The sequence below is a fragment of the Apis florea genome, unplaced genomic scaffold (assembly GCF_048593485.1).
Source record: "Apis florea isolate Af1SG1 unplaced genomic scaffold, ASM4859348v1 contig_3170_pilon, whole genome shotgun sequence".
NCBI classification, from domain to species: Eukaryota; Metazoa; Arthropoda; class Insecta; order Hymenoptera; family Apidae; genus Apis; species Apis florea.
The window spans coordinates 1,311,543-1,330,052 of NW_028256714.1; the positions used below are offsets into that span (position 1 = coordinate 1,311,543).

At 31.7% G+C, this 18,510-nt stretch overlaps 1 protein-coding gene and 1 long non-coding RNA gene across 9 annotated transcripts; both read left to right on the plus strand.

Annotated features, from left to right (window-relative positions):
* Nucleotides 1-3,393: 3,393 nt before the first annotated feature.
* On the plus strand, nt 3,394-6,791 carry LOC147657344 (uncharacterized). Of its 2 annotated transcripts, none has more exons than XR_015292612.1 (3): nt 3,394-3,532; nt 5,143-5,315; nt 6,073-6,791. It is a non-coding gene; the product is annotated as an uncharacterized LOC147657344 (long non-coding RNA). The 2 variants fall into 2 exon arrangements; XR_015292613.1 differs by having other exon boundaries at nt 5,143-5,241.
* Nucleotides 6,792-7,676: 885 nt separating this feature from the next.
* Nucleotides 7,677-18,128, plus strand: LOC100869105 (uncharacterized). 7 transcript variants are annotated; one of them, XR_015292614.1, is made up of 20 exons: nt 8,186-8,442; nt 9,029-9,287; nt 9,371-9,460; nt 9,533-9,727; nt 9,816-10,059; nt 10,145-10,363; nt 10,459-10,662; nt 10,757-11,027; nt 11,105-11,337; nt 11,415-11,575; nt 11,657-11,865; nt 11,946-12,096; nt 15,211-15,654; nt 15,733-15,942; nt 16,030-16,296; nt 16,372-16,449; nt 16,558-16,781; nt 16,856-17,049; nt 17,154-17,443; nt 17,725-18,128. XR_015292614.1 is itself a non-coding variant. In XM_003692977.4 (18 exons), exons 1-18 carry the CDS (start codon nt 8,288-8,290, stop codon nt 16,857-16,859), a joined length of 3,606 nt encoding a protein of 1,201 aa, XP_003693025.1. In that variant the 5' UTR covers nt 7,677-8,287; the 3' UTR covers nt 16,860-17,641. The 7 variants fall into 7 exon arrangements, 5 of the variants coding, with proteins under 5 accessions (XP_003693025.1, XP_012341074.1, XP_086766347.1 ...); XR_001111926.2 differs by lacking the exon at nt 17,725-18,128 and having other exon boundaries at nt 17,154-17,641; XM_003692977.4 differs by lacking the exon at nt 17,725-18,128 and having other exon boundaries at nt 7,677-8,442; nt 9,041-9,287; nt 16,856-17,641.
* The last annotated feature ends 382 nt before the right edge of the window (nt 18,129-18,510 follow it).

Here is an 18,510-nt window from a genome sequence, read left to right on the forward strand (position 1 = left end):
AATTTCAAGCAAGACTGGCAACGTTTAGACATTTAGACGTAAAAAATCCTTATTATATTTCCAAGAGGTACGGAAGCTTGACGAGGCCCTTCTTTCATCCAACGAACGTACGAATATCTCTACTCCTCGACGCTTCGAAACAGATCGAAACGATACCTTTGCTTCTACTTCGTTTTACCGTGCACCAGTAAACTGATGTCTCGAAAAGGAGGAGACAATTAGGAAGAAGGAGGGGAAGAGAACGGTTTGTTTGTGGGATTCGCAAAAAGAATGATTGGAAGCGAACCGTTGGCTGTTTATGGTTTAACAGCTGGAACGGGAAGGTCTTATTGGGGGCAGATTGGAGAGGGAGATAGAGAAGGGGAGTTTGAGTATAGGAAGATTGGTTTACGAAGGTTTTAATCGAGTTTATAGTCGCAGGAAGTTTGGCAGTTGGAGGATACTTGCCATATTCTAAGGAAGAAATATATGGATGTGTAGAGTGAGAAAAGCGATGATCGAGCGGAGGGACTATATATCGATCGGTGTTTCTCGATGAAGTGTACCGATTACAGATTTTAATAATAAGGAATTCGGGCAATGCACATGTATTGAATGGAAATTTATTTTATTTGAAATGATAACTAGAAAAAAATGTGAATGTATATGGAAGAGAAGTGATGGAGATATTGTTAAAATTAGTAATAAGATTTCTGCAATATGATATATTTTGGCAAAATGAGAATTCATATTTATTTGAAATGATACCTATATTTACTGAGAAAATAAAATGCTTTAAAATTTTAAGATATAATTATAATATAAAATATTATTATAAGATTTCTGCAATGCACTGATTTGGTAGAATGGAAATTTATTATTACTTGTGAAATGATAACTAGAAAAAAATAATTAGATGTAGGAAGAAAAATGATGGAAAAATTAGAAGCGGACTTTAAAATTGATGACAAGATTTCTGCAATACGCCACGTTTACGGTAAAATGAAAATTTATATTTTCGAGGCGATAAAGCATTTCGACATTTCGGTTATAATTTATCACTTATTTTTAAATTGGTAAAAATAACCGGGAAAATTAAATGATTAAAGATAAATGTGGGGCGCGAGGAGGATATTATTCTTGGCAGCGTGCATCGTTTCTTTGGGAAAGTAAGAAGCGTATCGTTAGGTGGCTCTCAGAGTTTTCAGAAACCGGAACAAGTTTTGACAAAATTCGAAGGAAAACAGGAATTTCGTGAGAAAACTATTGTTGAGAATTACCTCTCTAACGTTTCTACACGATTTCCCAGAAGATGAAACGAGTTATTCTTTCCTCGCGATTAATCACCATCCAACTCAATCTTTCCTGGAAACTATGAAATTTAATATATCTGTTGCAAGAACGAATCTTCAAACTTATTACAAACTTATCGCAAAGAACTCTGTCTTCTGTAACGCAGAAGAATATGTATTATTATTATTTTTTGTTAAACAATAACAATCAAAAGATTGCGATAAATTGAATATCGATTGTTAACGTTAATTAAAAAAAGTACCCGTATCTTTCTACGCAGAGAAGCTATATAATTAACTTATATCCGCAGGAATATTATCATTCGCAAAGTGGATGGAGAAACGCAGAGTTCGCATCAAAGTGAAATACATTTTATCGAATAGTTTCTTCGATACTAGTCGAAAGAAAGAAAAATAATGAAAACGATTTACATTCTTCTTCTTCTTCTTCTTCTTCTTCCGAGAAGAAACAGTCATAAATTCGCGTGTTCCTTCTCATCACTCGTCCTTTGAACATAAAACGTGCGCATTTCCACGAAACATCAACATTTTATTTAACACATGGTTTAATACATCATTGTTTAATACATCGTTCGAATTCTGAAATAAATATTATCGAACATTTCCACGAGATACGTAATCTTCTCCCTTAATCGTGCGAATATTTTAGAGCAATTTTTTTGCCAAATTTTTTTTTTTTGTTTACAATCATATGTTATTCATCAAGCAGAACGATTCATTCAGATCGAAATATTGCGTATCGTGTTTTCGATCGTGCTTTCTATCTCTTGTTTTAGAGATATTTGATTAATTTAAAAAAAAAAGGGGGGGGGAGCTTCATCGCAATAACGATTCTTATATACACGATAGCTCGACGAAGGTGGTTCTTTTTTACAAAGGAAGAAACCGTAGACGGCTCGTGAAGCGAGCAAGAACCGTTTACATCTGTTTACACGTTCCAATTTCTCTTTCTCGAGACGAAAAGGAAAGAAAAGGACGGAGAGAAGAGAACGGAAAATCTTTTCTTAAGGACGCGTTACAAAACACGATACACACAAGCTTTATCTTTTCGCAGCGCAAAGCTTCGGAAAAATATCACGGACGTCAGCTCACGAGCAGGGAAATTAAACGAATGTAAGTTGACACCGAGCACGCGAACGGTTAACTGGGTTATGTACTCGAGTTACAGATACGTTAAACAGATAACAATTGTATCGTAGAGGAAGAAACGTGTTTACGTGATGGAGTATGTTTCGTGAGTATTTTATCCACTAATTTTCATCGGAAAAATCAGAAGGAAGATTTTGAATTGTATCGTTGTAATTCTCTCTGTCAATCGATTGAATTGTAAGTACAGCGAGATCTTTATTATCGACTCGTTCTCGAAGAACGAATACAGAATCAGTTTTTTCTTTTTCGATAAAAATTAACGAATCGACCAAGATTAATCTTAGTCTCGAATCGATTCCCTTAATTTCCCTAAAAATTTGTGAAAATAACGAAGAAAGGTATATGGATAGTAATATAGTAGCAACACATTGACACGGATGTTGGCCAATTTTCTTGTCCATCGAAAAAAATGTGACGAATATTGGACTCGTAAACAAAAAAATCGTACGTGAATCGATATAAATCTATTAAAACGCGCATCTAGCAAGACTTTCTGTTGCGCGTAATTCAAATAAACGTGAATATCGATCACGTGAAATCAACCTTTTTTCTTCGTCTCTCCTCCCTTCCAAGTTTCGCGGTACGAAGAACGGCAATACTCCCGTAATGCGCCTCGTATTATTTTCGACTTGGGCTCTCGATTTGAAGGCTATTTCAGTAGCGAAACGTCGACTCGTTCGAGTCTCCTCGCTTATCGTTCGATCCCAACTGCTTTTGTTCCTCCTCTCCTCTCCCCGTCTTCCCTCTTTTGACACTCGAAACAGCGTTGACGAGCGTCGGTACTAACACTCCACTCTTCATCCGCCGCTTGTCATTGACCCTCGACTAATTCGAGGCGGCGAAAATAAATCGGAAAACGGGCGCCGGGACAAAGCGAGAGCCGGGCGCAGGACGGTCGCAGAGGGGGGGAGGGTCGGCGGCCATTTTGGAAATAGGGCGCGCGCGATTCGGACGAGGAGAATTCCGTGGAAATTGGCCGGGGCGGGGAAACATTGATTCAGCGAGCTCTTTTCGGAATCGAAAAGGTCTTCTTCCGAGGAAGAAGGCCTTCTTTGTCAGCTTTCCCGTTTCCGCGAACAAAGGATTCGTCGGTAAGTTGAAATTTTGAGAATCGAAAGCTTGCAAGGGTTAAGGAGAAAAGGTGGAACGAACGATTCGTTGTAGAGGGAGTTTTGGAATTCGTTGAAATTTTGAAAATAGACTCTATGAATCGAATTGGAAGGAGGATTCGTTGTTGAATTGAAAATTTGATTAAGAAAAATGTGGAATGAACGAAGGGAGAATTGAACTAAAGAAAGATTCTTCGTAAAGTTTAGGTAAATTTTAGAGGCTGATTAGAGGTAAAAAATTTGAGAATGGATAAAGTAATTGGACTTCATAAATTTAACTAAAAAAAAGTTGAACGAACAGAAGGATTGATAAGTTGAAATTTCACGTAGAAATCTCGATTAAAGAAATAGGGAAAAATAGAAACTTCGCTTTTTGATTTCATCTTGTTTCGTTCTAAATACACTCTCCTACATTTTTCTTATATATAAATTTTCTAATAAACATTGAAATATTATATTACTCATCATTTTTTAGAAAAATTTCTACTCTCCTGCGTGATAAATTGCACGTTGAACATTCCGTATTCGTACGTAATAATGAATTAATATTAAACATTACTTTATACGAGCAGCAGACTGTGGATATTTATCATATAATTACACGTTTACGACCGTGCTTATAAATATGCGAAAAATGTAAAAAAAAAAAAAAAAAAAGAAACGATACACTCGATACAAGATAAAATACGGTTTTAAAAAACGAAGAAGAACCCGTTACGATGTCTAAAGGAATAAATCGAAATCGATGAATTTAATTTTCATTCTCGCGAGTACGTAATTCGCTTCTCCCGGTGAATTAAAATTAAAACAATGGAATTTTCAGGTCGTAGGGGGAGGATATTTCATATAGAATCGCGGCCATAGCAATTTTAGATCGGAAGAGAAATGCATCGCGAAGGACGGACGGATATCGATGTGGAAATTTAATATACACATTGATCGAGAACTTAACACGGTCACGGAGAATGGAAGGTATGCGGCCGTTGTTCGAGATCCAACAATAATCTCTCGCGGGTTTCCCAGGGAAATCCTCCCCCTCCCCCCTCGATGAGACGACGACGATGACGACGACGACTACGCGCGACCGATCGTGGCAGACCGCGAAATCAGACGGCGCTAATTGCGAATACCGAATGTCCGAATTATTTGCGACTCGGCCGATATTAATTTGCCAATCCGAATGTAAGATAAGATCGATAAGAGAAATATCGTGACGAGACATGTTTTAAATTAAAAAGACGACGATTTTCTCGTAATATTCGTAGGTGTCTATTCGAATTGGCGATGTGCGTTTTAAAAAATAGTTTAAGGATGTATTGTTTGTTGTCAAATTGTTTATCAATTCGAATGGTTATTTTTCACGGAGACGAATAGTTTTTAGAAAGATTAATAAATAGAAAGAATTAATAAATGTGTTACTTAAATGTTTGGTTAATTAAATGAAAAATAACCATGATTTTTAAATTTTCAAGAGAATTTTTCAAGCGATGATATATTCTGATGTTTGTTACAGTTTATTGTTATTACTTAAAAATAATTTCAATTTCGTAATTTTTCAAATTTTTAATAATTAAAATATTTCGTTATTTTAGCGAGTTCAAAGAAAGTGCACGCATTACACGACGGGACGACATTGGCCAAATCAAATTCTGTACGCGCAATATCGATACTATTATCATGAGCCTTTGACAGTAAGTGATATGTCACTATAGATATCGATTGTATAAACAGTCTTAAGTGCATACACAATGGCGTATGATCAGAGGTAAAGTTAATGTATGGACAAGCATGATAAACTAACCGAACGTTAATTTATATAAAGATAGATTTATCGATAAATTTTTCATTTTTTAAATTTAATCTTCCACTCTAATCGTGGAAAATTTCGAAAGAAAAATATGATTATGATACGATGAAAAAAATTATTATTTACTTCAAATTTTATATTTCAAAGTGAAATTTTTCTCAACCATATGAGCATTTGATTTCTACGCTACTATTCGCTTTTCCTTCATCACCGATTAATAGACAAAAATGGAGACCAAACAATAGTCTGAAAAACCTCGAAATCTCGTTTAATTTTTCGTTGAACTACTTTTTATGAAGTATCGTCCTCGTGAAAATCGCAGATTAATAAAAACGAGAATTCTAAGTTGAAATTACGTTTCAGATCGTTAAATATCCGCAAAAAACACATCGTTGATTCGTTCCTCGTACGGTGATCTCGACGCGATGATAATCTTTTCCACTTTTCGGACAATAATCGGAAATTTGAAAAATCTCCCTATTCGTCGATTCATCTTTTGCGCCGAAAATAGCTGGCAATGAGACTCGTCGACTCACGACAGCCGTGTGACATTCAAAAAATTCACGTAATCCACAAATTTTTCTTCGTTATATAAATAATCGTTTTATCCGTCAAATGTCTCGATGCTTGAGAAAAGTCAAGCTTGTAATCGCAACGATCTTCAAATCGAATCTCATCCAGATCATTGATCCTCAACTCTGATTAATATTTTCAGATCGAATAATTGCGCGTAAAGTATAGAAGAGTAATATTGAATGGCAGCCAATACCAAGAAAAGAAACAATATCCTTATCGATGTCAACTTATCCTCCGATACCGAGCAACGAACGAATCATGTTCATTATTCTATCCCCAATCGCGAATTAATCCACACTCCTGTTAGGAGAAGCTTAAATACGAGGCACAGAACCGACTAAAACGATATCGAGAATGTTGCAACGTGGACAAGCATAGCCGAATCGTATACGAGAGAGAAAAACAGATTTCCCTTCTCTGTGAGAGGCACGGCTACCATGTAATTGTGAAAATCGTAAGTCACCGGCGATATGTTCGAACCAAGATTGAAAGCATGATATTCGTCGTATTTTTCTCCTACTGTTTTCGAAGTCAATGTTGCGTTCGTGACAACGTACAAGTATGACGTACAAGTAATCAGCCAACAAACTCAACATCAAATAAATTCGTCATAATTGGACGTTGAGGTTATGTAAAATGGGCTATCCTGCAAGTCACGAAGTTTGTCTTAGAAGTAATGAAACAGTCTTTCCTGAACGGCAAAATTCTTTGGTGTATCGTATTAGAGAAAGGATCGAATTGGTGAATCATTATGCACAGACTCTACGAAATCTACACAATATGTAACTCGTAAAATTGTTGAGTTGAAGAATTCTGGATCTCCATAAAAAAAAAAAAATAAAAATTCGTTGAAATCAAGTTCTTTTTCGTTTAAGATGATTATCATTAATAATTTCGAGACTTTGTTCGTATAATTAGAGTACGAGAAGTGACACGTTCTAGTAGTAATATTTTCGAAATATTCGTTTTTACGATATTAATTAATTGAATTGGTCGAAAACGTCACGCGATATCGATTATTGTATTTGTTATTGATTCGATATTATCGTTCTGATAGATTATGATCGATTATTAAACTAATATCGTGAATGATCGCACTATTTTTTATAATTTATTATAAAATTATTTATAATATTTTTCTTTAGCACAAAAGTATTTTTATCGTATTTTTTTATATCATTTGTGAAAAATTATGGAAACAACACTGAATTTGATTAAAAGAAAAACTGTGATAATTTTGTAATGATTATTTCGATTTGCGTTTTTATTCGTGAAATATAAATAATTTTAATTTTATCGTAATATTTTTACTGTTTACAATTTGTTTTCTTCCCTTTTACACGTATATTTTATGTTCCGAGTAAGGCAAAAATTGTTCATTATTCATACGATAGCAATGCAATTATTTTCATTTTGTAAAACGCGCGTTTATTTTGTTTAAACTTCGAAATGTACGAAAATTAATCGAGAATAATTTAAAAGGGAGAATCATTATTTTTTCAGAAGAAGAACATGATAAAAAGTTTTATATGAATTTTCTTTTTTATTACAAAAATTAGCTAAAAAAATTCTATTAAAAAATTATATAATATTAAAAATATGTATTTATGTTGAAAATTTTTTTTAGAAGATAATTATTTGAGCGTAGATCAATAGAAATTAAATAAAAAATATTTTATCTAGAAATTTATTAATAAAATATGAATTTTTACTGATAGATTGTCAATTGTTTTTACGTTTTATGGATGTCATATTTAAACTGAGGAAACATTTAACTATATTTCTCTCGGATCATAATAAGAGATATGAAATTTTAATAGGCTAAAAGAACTATACAATATATATACGATCATAATTAAATAATTCAGAAGTTTGTAATTATTAAACTAATTTTTATACATTTTTTATACGTTCACAATAATCGCGGGAAAAATATTTGTATGATCATCTTACTTGAATGGTGTTCTGTTTCTAATTACTTCTACAGCAACTAATTACTTCTACACTTCATATTTTAACCATGATTATGAACACAAATGATGAATTAATATATATTATTACAATTTAAACAAAAATTTTGTAAAATAATAAATTATATTCACTAGAAATTAACGAATTCTCGATATCAAAGAAACGACGCCATCGACTAAAACCGCGCACGCCATGATTACTGACCGTTATGTTTCCCATACTGACAAGGAATCTAGGAAAATACGTTTGTTATGTTGGTAATGATATGTTTACGGCTTACATTGAATAAAATAGTGATTTGTTTGCGGCGTTTTTGTGCAAGTTAAGAAAAGAAATAAATGGGCGTGTAGGAAAGAAATTTGTAATTTCTATATTATTTTAAAATGGAAACAAGTACCGAACAGGCCCCCGCGACTACGGAAACTGCTTCTAATAATGAACAGGAGCACAATGAAGAGGGCATGGAAGAAACTGAAGATTATAGTTTCGATGGTGAAGATTATAGGCATTTCGTACCACGGGGTCGAGGAGGCTTTAGGTGCGTTATAGTTTCTCTTAATACCGCGTACGTCCCTCAGATTAGCTGTTGTGAAAAATATAAAACAAAAAGTAAGGTTAGGTTGTCCCCCTCGCGATACTTCTGCCTGACCTCTTATGTATGTTTGACAAAAACGATCAAACTTCATATTGCCACGAACTCCTTACATCTTAAATACTATGGAAACGCGACTATTGTTTCTACTTACGCTCCTATACGATGAAATGATTTGCCCATAATTATTTAATGTTTCATATTAATTTAGTTCATAAACTTTCTGTGATAACAAATTTTTCATTTGTGAACGTAAATTGTTCTTTTTATGTATTCAACATAACATGAAAAAAGGTAATATTACCTTCAAAAATACTAATAATACTTTTACAATAATAATGTAAATGACTTTTATGTCATAAATAATTATGATTTGTATGTAAAATTGTTATGTACATGTATAAGTTTCTTTGTATCTTAAGTATAAAATTAATATAAGAAAAGAAGATGCTGAAGATGTCTACACTTGGGTAAATGATTCAGACGTATGGTACGTAAAGTACGTAGTCACGACATATAACAATAATTTAAGGGGTCGTGGCAGAGGTGGGTTTGATTTTCCCATGAGAGGTGGACCTCCAAGATTTAGAGGAAGAGGATTTGGACCTAGAGGACCAATGTTTCGGGGAGCGAATAACGGATTTCCATTTGAGGGACCTCCTAGGCCAAATTGTCCACCGGGTCCAGCAGGACCACGCTTTCGGGGACCTCCGCCGTTTGATCCTAGCTGGGGACCTATGGGGCCACCAAATCTGATGGGACCACCAAATCTCATGGGACCTCCAGGAATGGTAATTATCATTTAATTTTATGTTAATTTGTGTGATTTTTCCAGTAAAGTAATTACATATAATTTAACTTTATATGTAATTAGCCACCACCACACATGATGAATGGCCCAATTGGGACAGGTCCGGGACCATACGGACCACCTCCTGGAATGGGACCACCAAATATGAATAACGTAAATTTTGATTTACAGAAACATAAAGAGACATATAAATATCTTGTTATAACACTTGGAATTCTGTTATAGATTCCAGGTCAGCAGCAACCCCCGCAACAACAGGCGCAACAACAAGCAAACATTCCAGGATTAGATCTCAATGGAGAGGTATGGGTAGAAACAAAAACTCCAGATGGCAAATCATATTATTATAATATCCGCACGAGAGAAACTACATGGACAAAACCAGAGGGACCAAATGTCAAAGTTATGGTACAAGACCAGGTATGTTAAATTCTATCACAATTTTTTATTATTATATAATAGAGTACGGAATTAGAGTTTTATTGATAAATATTTATTATTTTTACAGTTAGAACAATTGGTACATGGAGCATCTAAACAAACAACACCATCTGGAACACCTACTTCTACAGCTACTACTCCCAATCAAATTAATGAAAATAGGGTGTCACAGAATAACGAACAATCTTCAACAAATAATGCAGATGCTATTAGTCAACTCAGTACAGCTCCTCCTGGTACAGGTCCACCTCCCACACTTGGTGAAACACCAGATATGAATACGCAACCAACTGATACAACACAAGCAAACGGTGCAATATAACAATTTTAATTTGATACATAAAAATTAAAATATATGATAATATAATAAAAATACCAACATTATACTTTTCATAGGAACAGCACCTACAACTGTAACTAATACTCCAAATATGAATACTCCAGCAGTAAATACAAATATGATGCAACCTCCTCCTAACATGATACCTATGCAACATAGAATGCCAAATCAATTTGGTGGTCCAATTGCAACACAATTTGGAGCAGCACCTTTTGGTATGCCACCACCAGGATTTCAACCTTTTGGAGGCTATGGTCCACCACAAGCAAATTGGGGTAATAATATAAAATTTTCATATATATTCGTTAAAAATGGTCATGTGTAATATATTTTAAATAATAATATATTTTTAATATATTTGATTTCTTAGGTATGCCACAAATGCCACATGGAGTAATGGCACCACAAGCTCCAGCAGAAGATCCTGCTATATTAGCTCAACTAGATCAAGAATTAGTAGCATCTGCTATGGTATGGACAGAACATCGTGCACCAGATGGAAGATTATATTATTATAATAGTAAAGCTGGAGAATCTGTTTGGGAAAAACCACAAGCTTTAAAAGATCTTGAAAGTACGTTTTTAAAATATAACTTTAAACATAAGTGTTCAATATGAAAATAGTTATCAATTATTTATTAATTTATTAATAATAAATTTATTGCTAGATGCAAAATTAGCGTTACGACAAAAGGCAGAAGAAGCAGCTGCCAATACTACAAATGCTGCTGTGAGTACTTCCACTGTTACTAGTAACAATGTAACCACTGAGCCTACAAAACAAGAAAAACCTCAAGAAAGTAATCACGAAACCAAAGATAGTGTAAAAGAAGCAGACGCTAATAAACCGAAAAAAGAGGAAACTACACCCAAGGAAGCTGCCAAACCTCAAGATAAATCTAGACCAATCTCTAGTACACCAGTACCTGGAACTCCTTGGTATACTTTTAATAATTAATTCGATATTCTTTATGATACAATCTTACAACATTTAAATTTCGTTTATTGGTATATAGGTGCGTTGTTTGGACAGGCGATGGACGTGTATTCTTTTATAATCCTTCATCGCGTATTTCTGTTTGGGAAAGACCAGATGATCTCATTGGTCGTCAAGATGTCGATAAAATGGTATCTACTCCACCAGATGCAGTAGTAACTACCAAACCAACACGTCAATCAGATACAAGTGAAAGCAGTGACGATGATCAACCAACACCGGCAAAAAAAGTGAAACAAGAAGATACAAAAGGTATTACATTCATAATATGATATATTGTGTTAAAAAATTTTACGAATGAAAAAAATTATTATATATCTCGTATTTAGCTGTAACACCAAAAGAAGAAGAAGAAAAAGAAAATAAAAAGACTATTGACATCGGGAAGGAAGCTGCAATAGAGGCTGAAGTACGAGCTGCTAGAGAAAGAGCAATTGTTCCTTTGGAAACAAGGATTAAATCGTTTAGGGATATGCTTGCAGAAAAAGATGTAAATAATTATAAATTAATATAAATAATATCAATCATCGTAAAATAATATTTATATAATTTAAATAATCTTCCTTAAAAGGTATCCGCGTTTAGTACTTGGGAAAAGGAACTTCATAAAATTGTGTTTGATCCTCGGTATTTACTTTTGACATCAAAGGAGAGGAAACAAGTTTTCGAGAAGTACGTCAAGGAGAGAGCAGAAGAAGAAAGGCGGGAAAAGAGGAACAAAATGAAGGAACGGAAAGAACAATTTCAAAAATTATTAGAAGAAGCTGGACTTCATGGAAAGTATGTAATACTTAAAAAAAAAAAAAAAAAAAATCTTTTTATTTACATACACTCTAAATTAATATTTTTTTTTTATTTAGATCTTCATTTAGTGATTTTGCTCAAAAACATGGGCGTGATGAACGGTTTAAGAATGTAGAAAAGATGCGTGAACGAGAGAGCCTATTCAACGAATATCTACTGGAAGTGCGAAAGAAGGAAAAAGAGGAAAAAACAGCAAAACGAGAGCAGGTATTTTCATTTTATTAACATTATTGATCTCATTGCAATGAAAATATTACTTTTCAGGATTCATACTACAATATTAAAATCATAATTAAAATATTATTAAATAATCATTACTCAATATCACCTTACTCAATATCATAAGTAAAGAGAAATCCTATAAATGTTATTTCACATTTACGCAGTTAAAAAAATATATCAAATTTTTAAAATATGTGAGAATTGAGGTATTTGTTATTTTTTCTAAAATTCTTTTAAAATTATATAAAATGGCAATATATTATAAAAAAAATTCCTTTTCATGAAGATCTTATTGTACCTCAATTCTCCAAGTATATCAGAATATCATAAAAAGTTTTTTTTTTTAGAATATATCCATCAAACCTTTTCCTTTTCCATGCTACCTTATTTTCATATATGCATCTTTCATTTTTTTCTGAAAAATCATATAATATCAAGGAAGAAAATATCAAATAAAAATATAGCATATAATATATTCGCGATAAGTTATATAAAACCTGAATAAGTTTTTATTCACCAGCAAAAGTAAAATTTGTATTATCTTATTATTCAAAAAAGATATAATATGCGATGATACATAAATGAGTAATAAGTAGAAGAGAAATATTCTAATCTTAAATTAAACAGGATATAATATTTAATACATTTATATTTTCAGCAATAATTAATTATTCTTTCAGGTTCTATAGGTATGTTACTATTTTGTTCCACTTGTAAGATTATCTAATATGAATTCCTAAATTAACGGCTGAAGAACACATACCAGGAGAAGTTTCTCTAATAATTCTCTACTCCAGTAGATTTTCTCGATAGACAAAAGTTTTGTAGCTGTAAGATGGGAGATGTAGAGAATAAAATCTTAGTATGTGACGGTTCCTTATATACTTATGTGTTCTGAACTCTCCACTTCAGTCAGGAGGCAGGCAGGACAGGTTCCGTATGTGGAGTGGCTTGGTTCTGAAGCTGGTTGGTGGCATGGATGATGTCATCTACCATCCCCACCTACACTGCGTGGCACAGTTGGCACACCCTCGCGCGCCGCATTCTTTACTCCAAAGCAGAGTCATGAGAATGAACGAACTCGGTATTTGTATATTACTCGTAATCCTCGTTACTTCAAAAGATTAACTTTTCCCCAAAAATCAAAACCAATTTCAAAAAAATTAAATTTATTATCAACAAAAGTGGGGTGTCAATCCCCAATGGTAGCATCAATATTCCAACAACATATTTGCAGATCTTGTTCTGTTTTCTGGAGATAAAGAACCGTTATTTTTCTTGAGAAAAAAAAAGCTACCAATTCATTTTATAATCAATGTATCAACATAAGAACAAATCAATTCTTTCTTTGCATTTATATACTTGCGTCAAATATAATTTTATCAATTTCATAAATTTTGTAAAAATTATTTTTGACAATTAAAGAAGGGAAAAGTTTAAACGAAATATTTTTTTTTTTTTTTTAATTATTGTTCTTATGTCAATACATAGCATAAAGTTTAATAATACATACATAAAAAAAATTGCTTTTTATATAAGAAATTGATAATTTATATTTCAATTAATATCAAAATATTTCTTCATATATCATTTATTATGAAAATTATAGATGACTTGCCATGAAATATGGCATAGGTATTTTTGTTTAAAAATTAATATATTTGAAGCAACATGAGATGAGTACATTGAAATGATAGAATGAGTGTGCTTTTATGAAATTTGGTTTGTATTCTTCAGAGAACCTTGACTGCTTTTGTCGTTATATAAATAATAGAAGTGGACTTTGAAACTATTGTATTTAGATAAAAGTTAGATAATTGTGGCACAAATTTTTTATATTGCCTTAAAATTAAATAGGATCAGGATCCGAGTAATAACTATAATAGAAAATTTAAGACCGAAATGTGCCAGCAACTCTGAATTTTATTCAACTTTCATTGTGAAATAGACGCGTAATAAGTTTACGTAAACAAATTCTTAAACTATAGGTCGTTCACAAATTACGTAATGGGAAATTTGGAAATACATTAAATATTATTAATCATCGTTTATTTTGATATAAAAAGTAAAGGAACCAGAAACATAAAATGAATTAACTTGAAAATGATAAAATCTTTTATGCTAATAAAATTTAAACTAGTAAAAAAATTTCAAGATAGTTTGTATTAGTAAAAAATTTTAAAGATTAAGTTAATTTAAATATTTTCTGTTTTTAGAAAAATTTTCTATTAAAAAATTCACATTAGCTATGTTCACGTTATATATTCATCATTATAAAAATTTTCAATGAGAGAAATTAATAAAAATAGAAATTTATATATTTGGGAAGATATCACATAGAATAAATAAGAAAAGTAAAACCTCGTTTCGTAATTTGAACGGCTGAAAATTTAATATTTTCAAAATCTCGCGATGATGTACTAACGATTTTTTTCTTTTCAGCAAGGGCAGCAGATAAAAATTTATTCATTTTATACACGTCTCATCATTAAATAAATAGCATATCTTTTTTATTCCTTTTTATTTTATATATTTTTACGTGATATTTGATTGACCTTTTATATTACAATATGCAAAGTATTTAATGATGATTCGGCTAGCAAATAATTATTTTTTACAGCTATAATGATTATAATTTTTTTCAGCAAAACTGACCAGCTTATTTCATTAAAAATTCCAACAAGTAGAGCCCTTAACGTTGTGATACCTCCTGATACGAACGAATGACATGAATGACTATTTCTTCTACCCCTAACGAAATGTAGTTTGAAAACCAATAAAAAGGTTTGCAAGTTGACATTGTTTGATCCACATTACAAGTCATAAATTTTTATATAAACGTACATTTATATATTATACATATACATATACATATATATATTATAATATAAAGTGATTGTAATGTGGCTGAACATGTAATCATTGGTTGGAAATTATTAAGCGTGCATGATAAAACTGAAACAAGCATAAAAAAAAAAAAAAAAAAAAGATTAAAGAAATAAATAAGAGATTCAATTTTAAGAAAATTGTATAAATAGAGTGTAAGCAAGAGATAATTATTTTTCAGCGATGAAAACTCTTATGGTAAATGCGTTTCAGGTGAAAAAGGAATTCATAGCGATGCTACGTGAACACAAAGACATCGACAGGCATTCGCATTGGAGCGATTGTAAGAAAAAATTGGAATCTGATTGGAGATACAGAGTCGTAGAGTCGGCAAGCACGAGAGAAGATTGGTTTAGGGATTACATTCGTATGCTAAAGGAGGAGAGGAAAAAGGAGAAGGAGAAAGACAAAGACCACCGGCACAGAGAAAAAGATCATCATAAATCGGAGAAGAAGGATAGAGACCGTAAGGATGTTGATAAGTATAAAGAAAAATCATCGAAGGATCGGGTCGACAAGGACAGTTCAAAGGACAAAAAACGTAGGAGCGAAGTAGCTTCGGAGGAAAATGGTAAAGAAAAGAAGGACGCGGTATCGGAGAAAGAAAGTGGAGAAATTGAAGATAACGATGAAAAACCATCGAAAAAAGAAAATGACGTGAGTGTTTCAAACTGTTTAATTAAATTGATTGAAAAATATTTTGTGACGATTTTAAATGATGACTCTTTTATCTAGAAGGAGAATGCGGAAGATCAATCTGACTCTGAAGAAGATCGCGAGAAACAGAAACGAGAGCGTGAAAGAAGGGCGGAAGCGAGTCTTCGTGAAAGAGAAAGAGAAGTTCAGAGAACTCTTGCTACGCATCTTCGTGACAGAGACAAGGAAAGGCAACATCATCGTCATACAGAAGCTGTACAGCATTTCAGTGCCCTTCTTGCTGATTTAGTATGCATTTTGATACAATTTATAACGAATTGAAATTCGAATATCAAACAAATTCAATTGCTCGTAATAAAATGTGTACATTTTTAGGTGAGAAATGGTGATTTAGCTTGGAGAGAAGCCAAACGACAATTAAGGAAGGATCATAGATGGGAATTAGCAGAAAGCTTAGATCGTGAGGAAAAAGAAAGATTATTTAATGAACATATAGAACAGCTTAGTCGCAAAAAACGTGATAAATTCCGAGAACTTCTTGATGAAGTAGGAGCTTCTACTGAATTAACTGCATCGTGGCGAGATATAAAAAAATTGTTGAAAGACGATCCTAGATATCTTAAATTTTCATCCAGTGATCGAGTATGTAATTTAATTAAAAATATAAACGATCGATATTATGTATATTTATGTATATTTTTTTTTTTTTTTTTACAGAAATGTGAAAAAGAATTTAAAGAGTATATTAAAGATAAACTTGTCGCAGCTAAAGCCGATTTTAGAGAACTTCTACAAGTATGTTCTACAAAAATAAATTATACTTTTTATTTTAATTTAAATATATAATATAATATTTTTCGATGAGTTATATATCTAATAAATTTGTTCAAATATTTATTTTAGGAAACAAAACTTATTACTGATAAGACATATAAAAAAGTACAAGAAAATAGCGGACATTTAGCAGAAATTGAAGAAATTTTGAGGAAGGATAGAAGATTTCTTGTATTGGAAGCAGCAGCTGCTGAACGAACACGTTTATTAATGGGATATTTAGAAGAATTGGCACGTAGGGGTCCACCTCCACCACCTACTGCCTCCGAACCTTCAAGAAGACCAACCACAAAGTAATTATCGTCTCCAATGAAGCAAGAAAGATGTCTATACCTGTTTGAATTTGCGGAATCTATTTTTGTTCTAGCTAACGAGGCCCGCATCAAAGCATGGTATATATATGGTGTCCAAATAACAAATCAGTGATTGAATTTATAGCTGTAGTTGAATTGAAGTACTTTACACACGAGATGATTATCGCCTGTAATTATAGGATTCAATAAAACTAACGCCAATTCCACACAGCTAAAAATGTGTGTCATACTGTAAAGATGCCATAGTGTAAGCATATCATTATTTGTTGGATTACATTAAAATAGATACTAGTTAACGAAAGAATTATTAGTAATATCATAAAGTGCGAATTTTATACATATTTTATCCAGGTTTGTTACATAAGCACCCCATTATGAATCTTTTGTATGAAAATTACATGAGAATTACAACGAGTGTTTGTTACACACTCTCAACTAGTTTAAAAGCATGCGCAGTGAATTTCTATAAACTGATGTTAAAATATAATAGTCCAAAAAATTTTAATCCTTGTATCTAAAACAAACAAAAAATGTATAACGTACGACAATCATGCACCATAATTTTTTGACGGAGTATAGTTCGAAAATAATTTTCAATTTTCGAATTATTTTTCTCATACAGCTTTATTGGATCATGAAACGTAAGTATCCTATAAAACATTGTCATAAAAAAATTTTGATTCTAAAGAATTCGTAAAAATTATTACGCATACAAAAAATTCTATTGTTTATAGTAACAATTACTATTTACTATTTATTCATGTGGCATTTTTACGGTACGAAATTCATAAAACGTATATTAGGAAAATATATTTTCTTCAATAAATCATTCATAAAAATTTGTGAAAAACAAATTTTACACATCTCCCAACAATTTATTATTTTCGTTTTATTTCTAATGTTTTATAATATTTCATTACAGACTTGCGTAAACAATTAAGTGTAAAGTAGTACAAATAATTGAAGATCATAAAATTATCAAATTAATTTGTAAATTAATTTTATTTTATATTGAAGAATATTGAAATCGTTTATTTTTATCCGAAAAATATTAATTAATTTTAGTACGATTATGTAATATTATAATGTTACAATATATACAATGTATATATAAAATAAATACAATAAAATTTATGCGCATTGTAACATTATAAAAAAAAGAAAAAAAAAAAAGAAAACAATTTTGCTTTCTCAATCATATACGATTTAAAATCATTGCATGATTTTGTTTCAAATATTGGAGAACAATAATTATTTATTACATATCATTTAATTGATTGAATATAATAACGACTTATAAATCTCGAATAAACAGTTGTATATTTACGTATTCTTTCATTCTTACAAGCTATGTCAGTCATTGAAATATACGCAGTGATTTCAACGCCAGTAGAGGAACGGAGATTTCAACGTTTGCATCTATTAAGAAAGGTACGATATTACACACACACACATATATATATATATATATATAGTTTAATTTTTTTTTTTTTTTAATATTTAAATATACAAATTCAAATTTAATTCGAAAAAAATATTAATAATTTTTTCAATAAATTTTACAAACAGACATTTTTTTCTCGATAAAAATAATTTTATATTTTAAATTAAAATCTCATCATTTTTACGAATAATTATAAAATTGGAAGATGTAGGTGTCCATTCTTCCGTAAATTCGTATCATTATCACGAAACAAAATACCGTACA

Excerpts from the sequence above, each read along its gene's own strand:
- LOC100869105 (XM_012485620.3), top strand. The coding sequence starts at position 8,288 with ATGGAAACAAGTACCGAACAGGCCCCCGCGACTACGGAAACTGCTTCT. Across the intron at positions 15,655-15,732 it reads CATCGAAAAAAGAAAATGAC|AAGGAGAATGCGGAAGATCA; the intron begins GTGAGTGTTTCA and ends TCTTTTATCTAG. Across the intron at positions 16,450-16,557 it reads ATTTTAGAGAACTTCTACAA|GAAACAAAACTTATTACTGA; the intron begins GTATGTTCTACA and ends TATTTATTTTAG.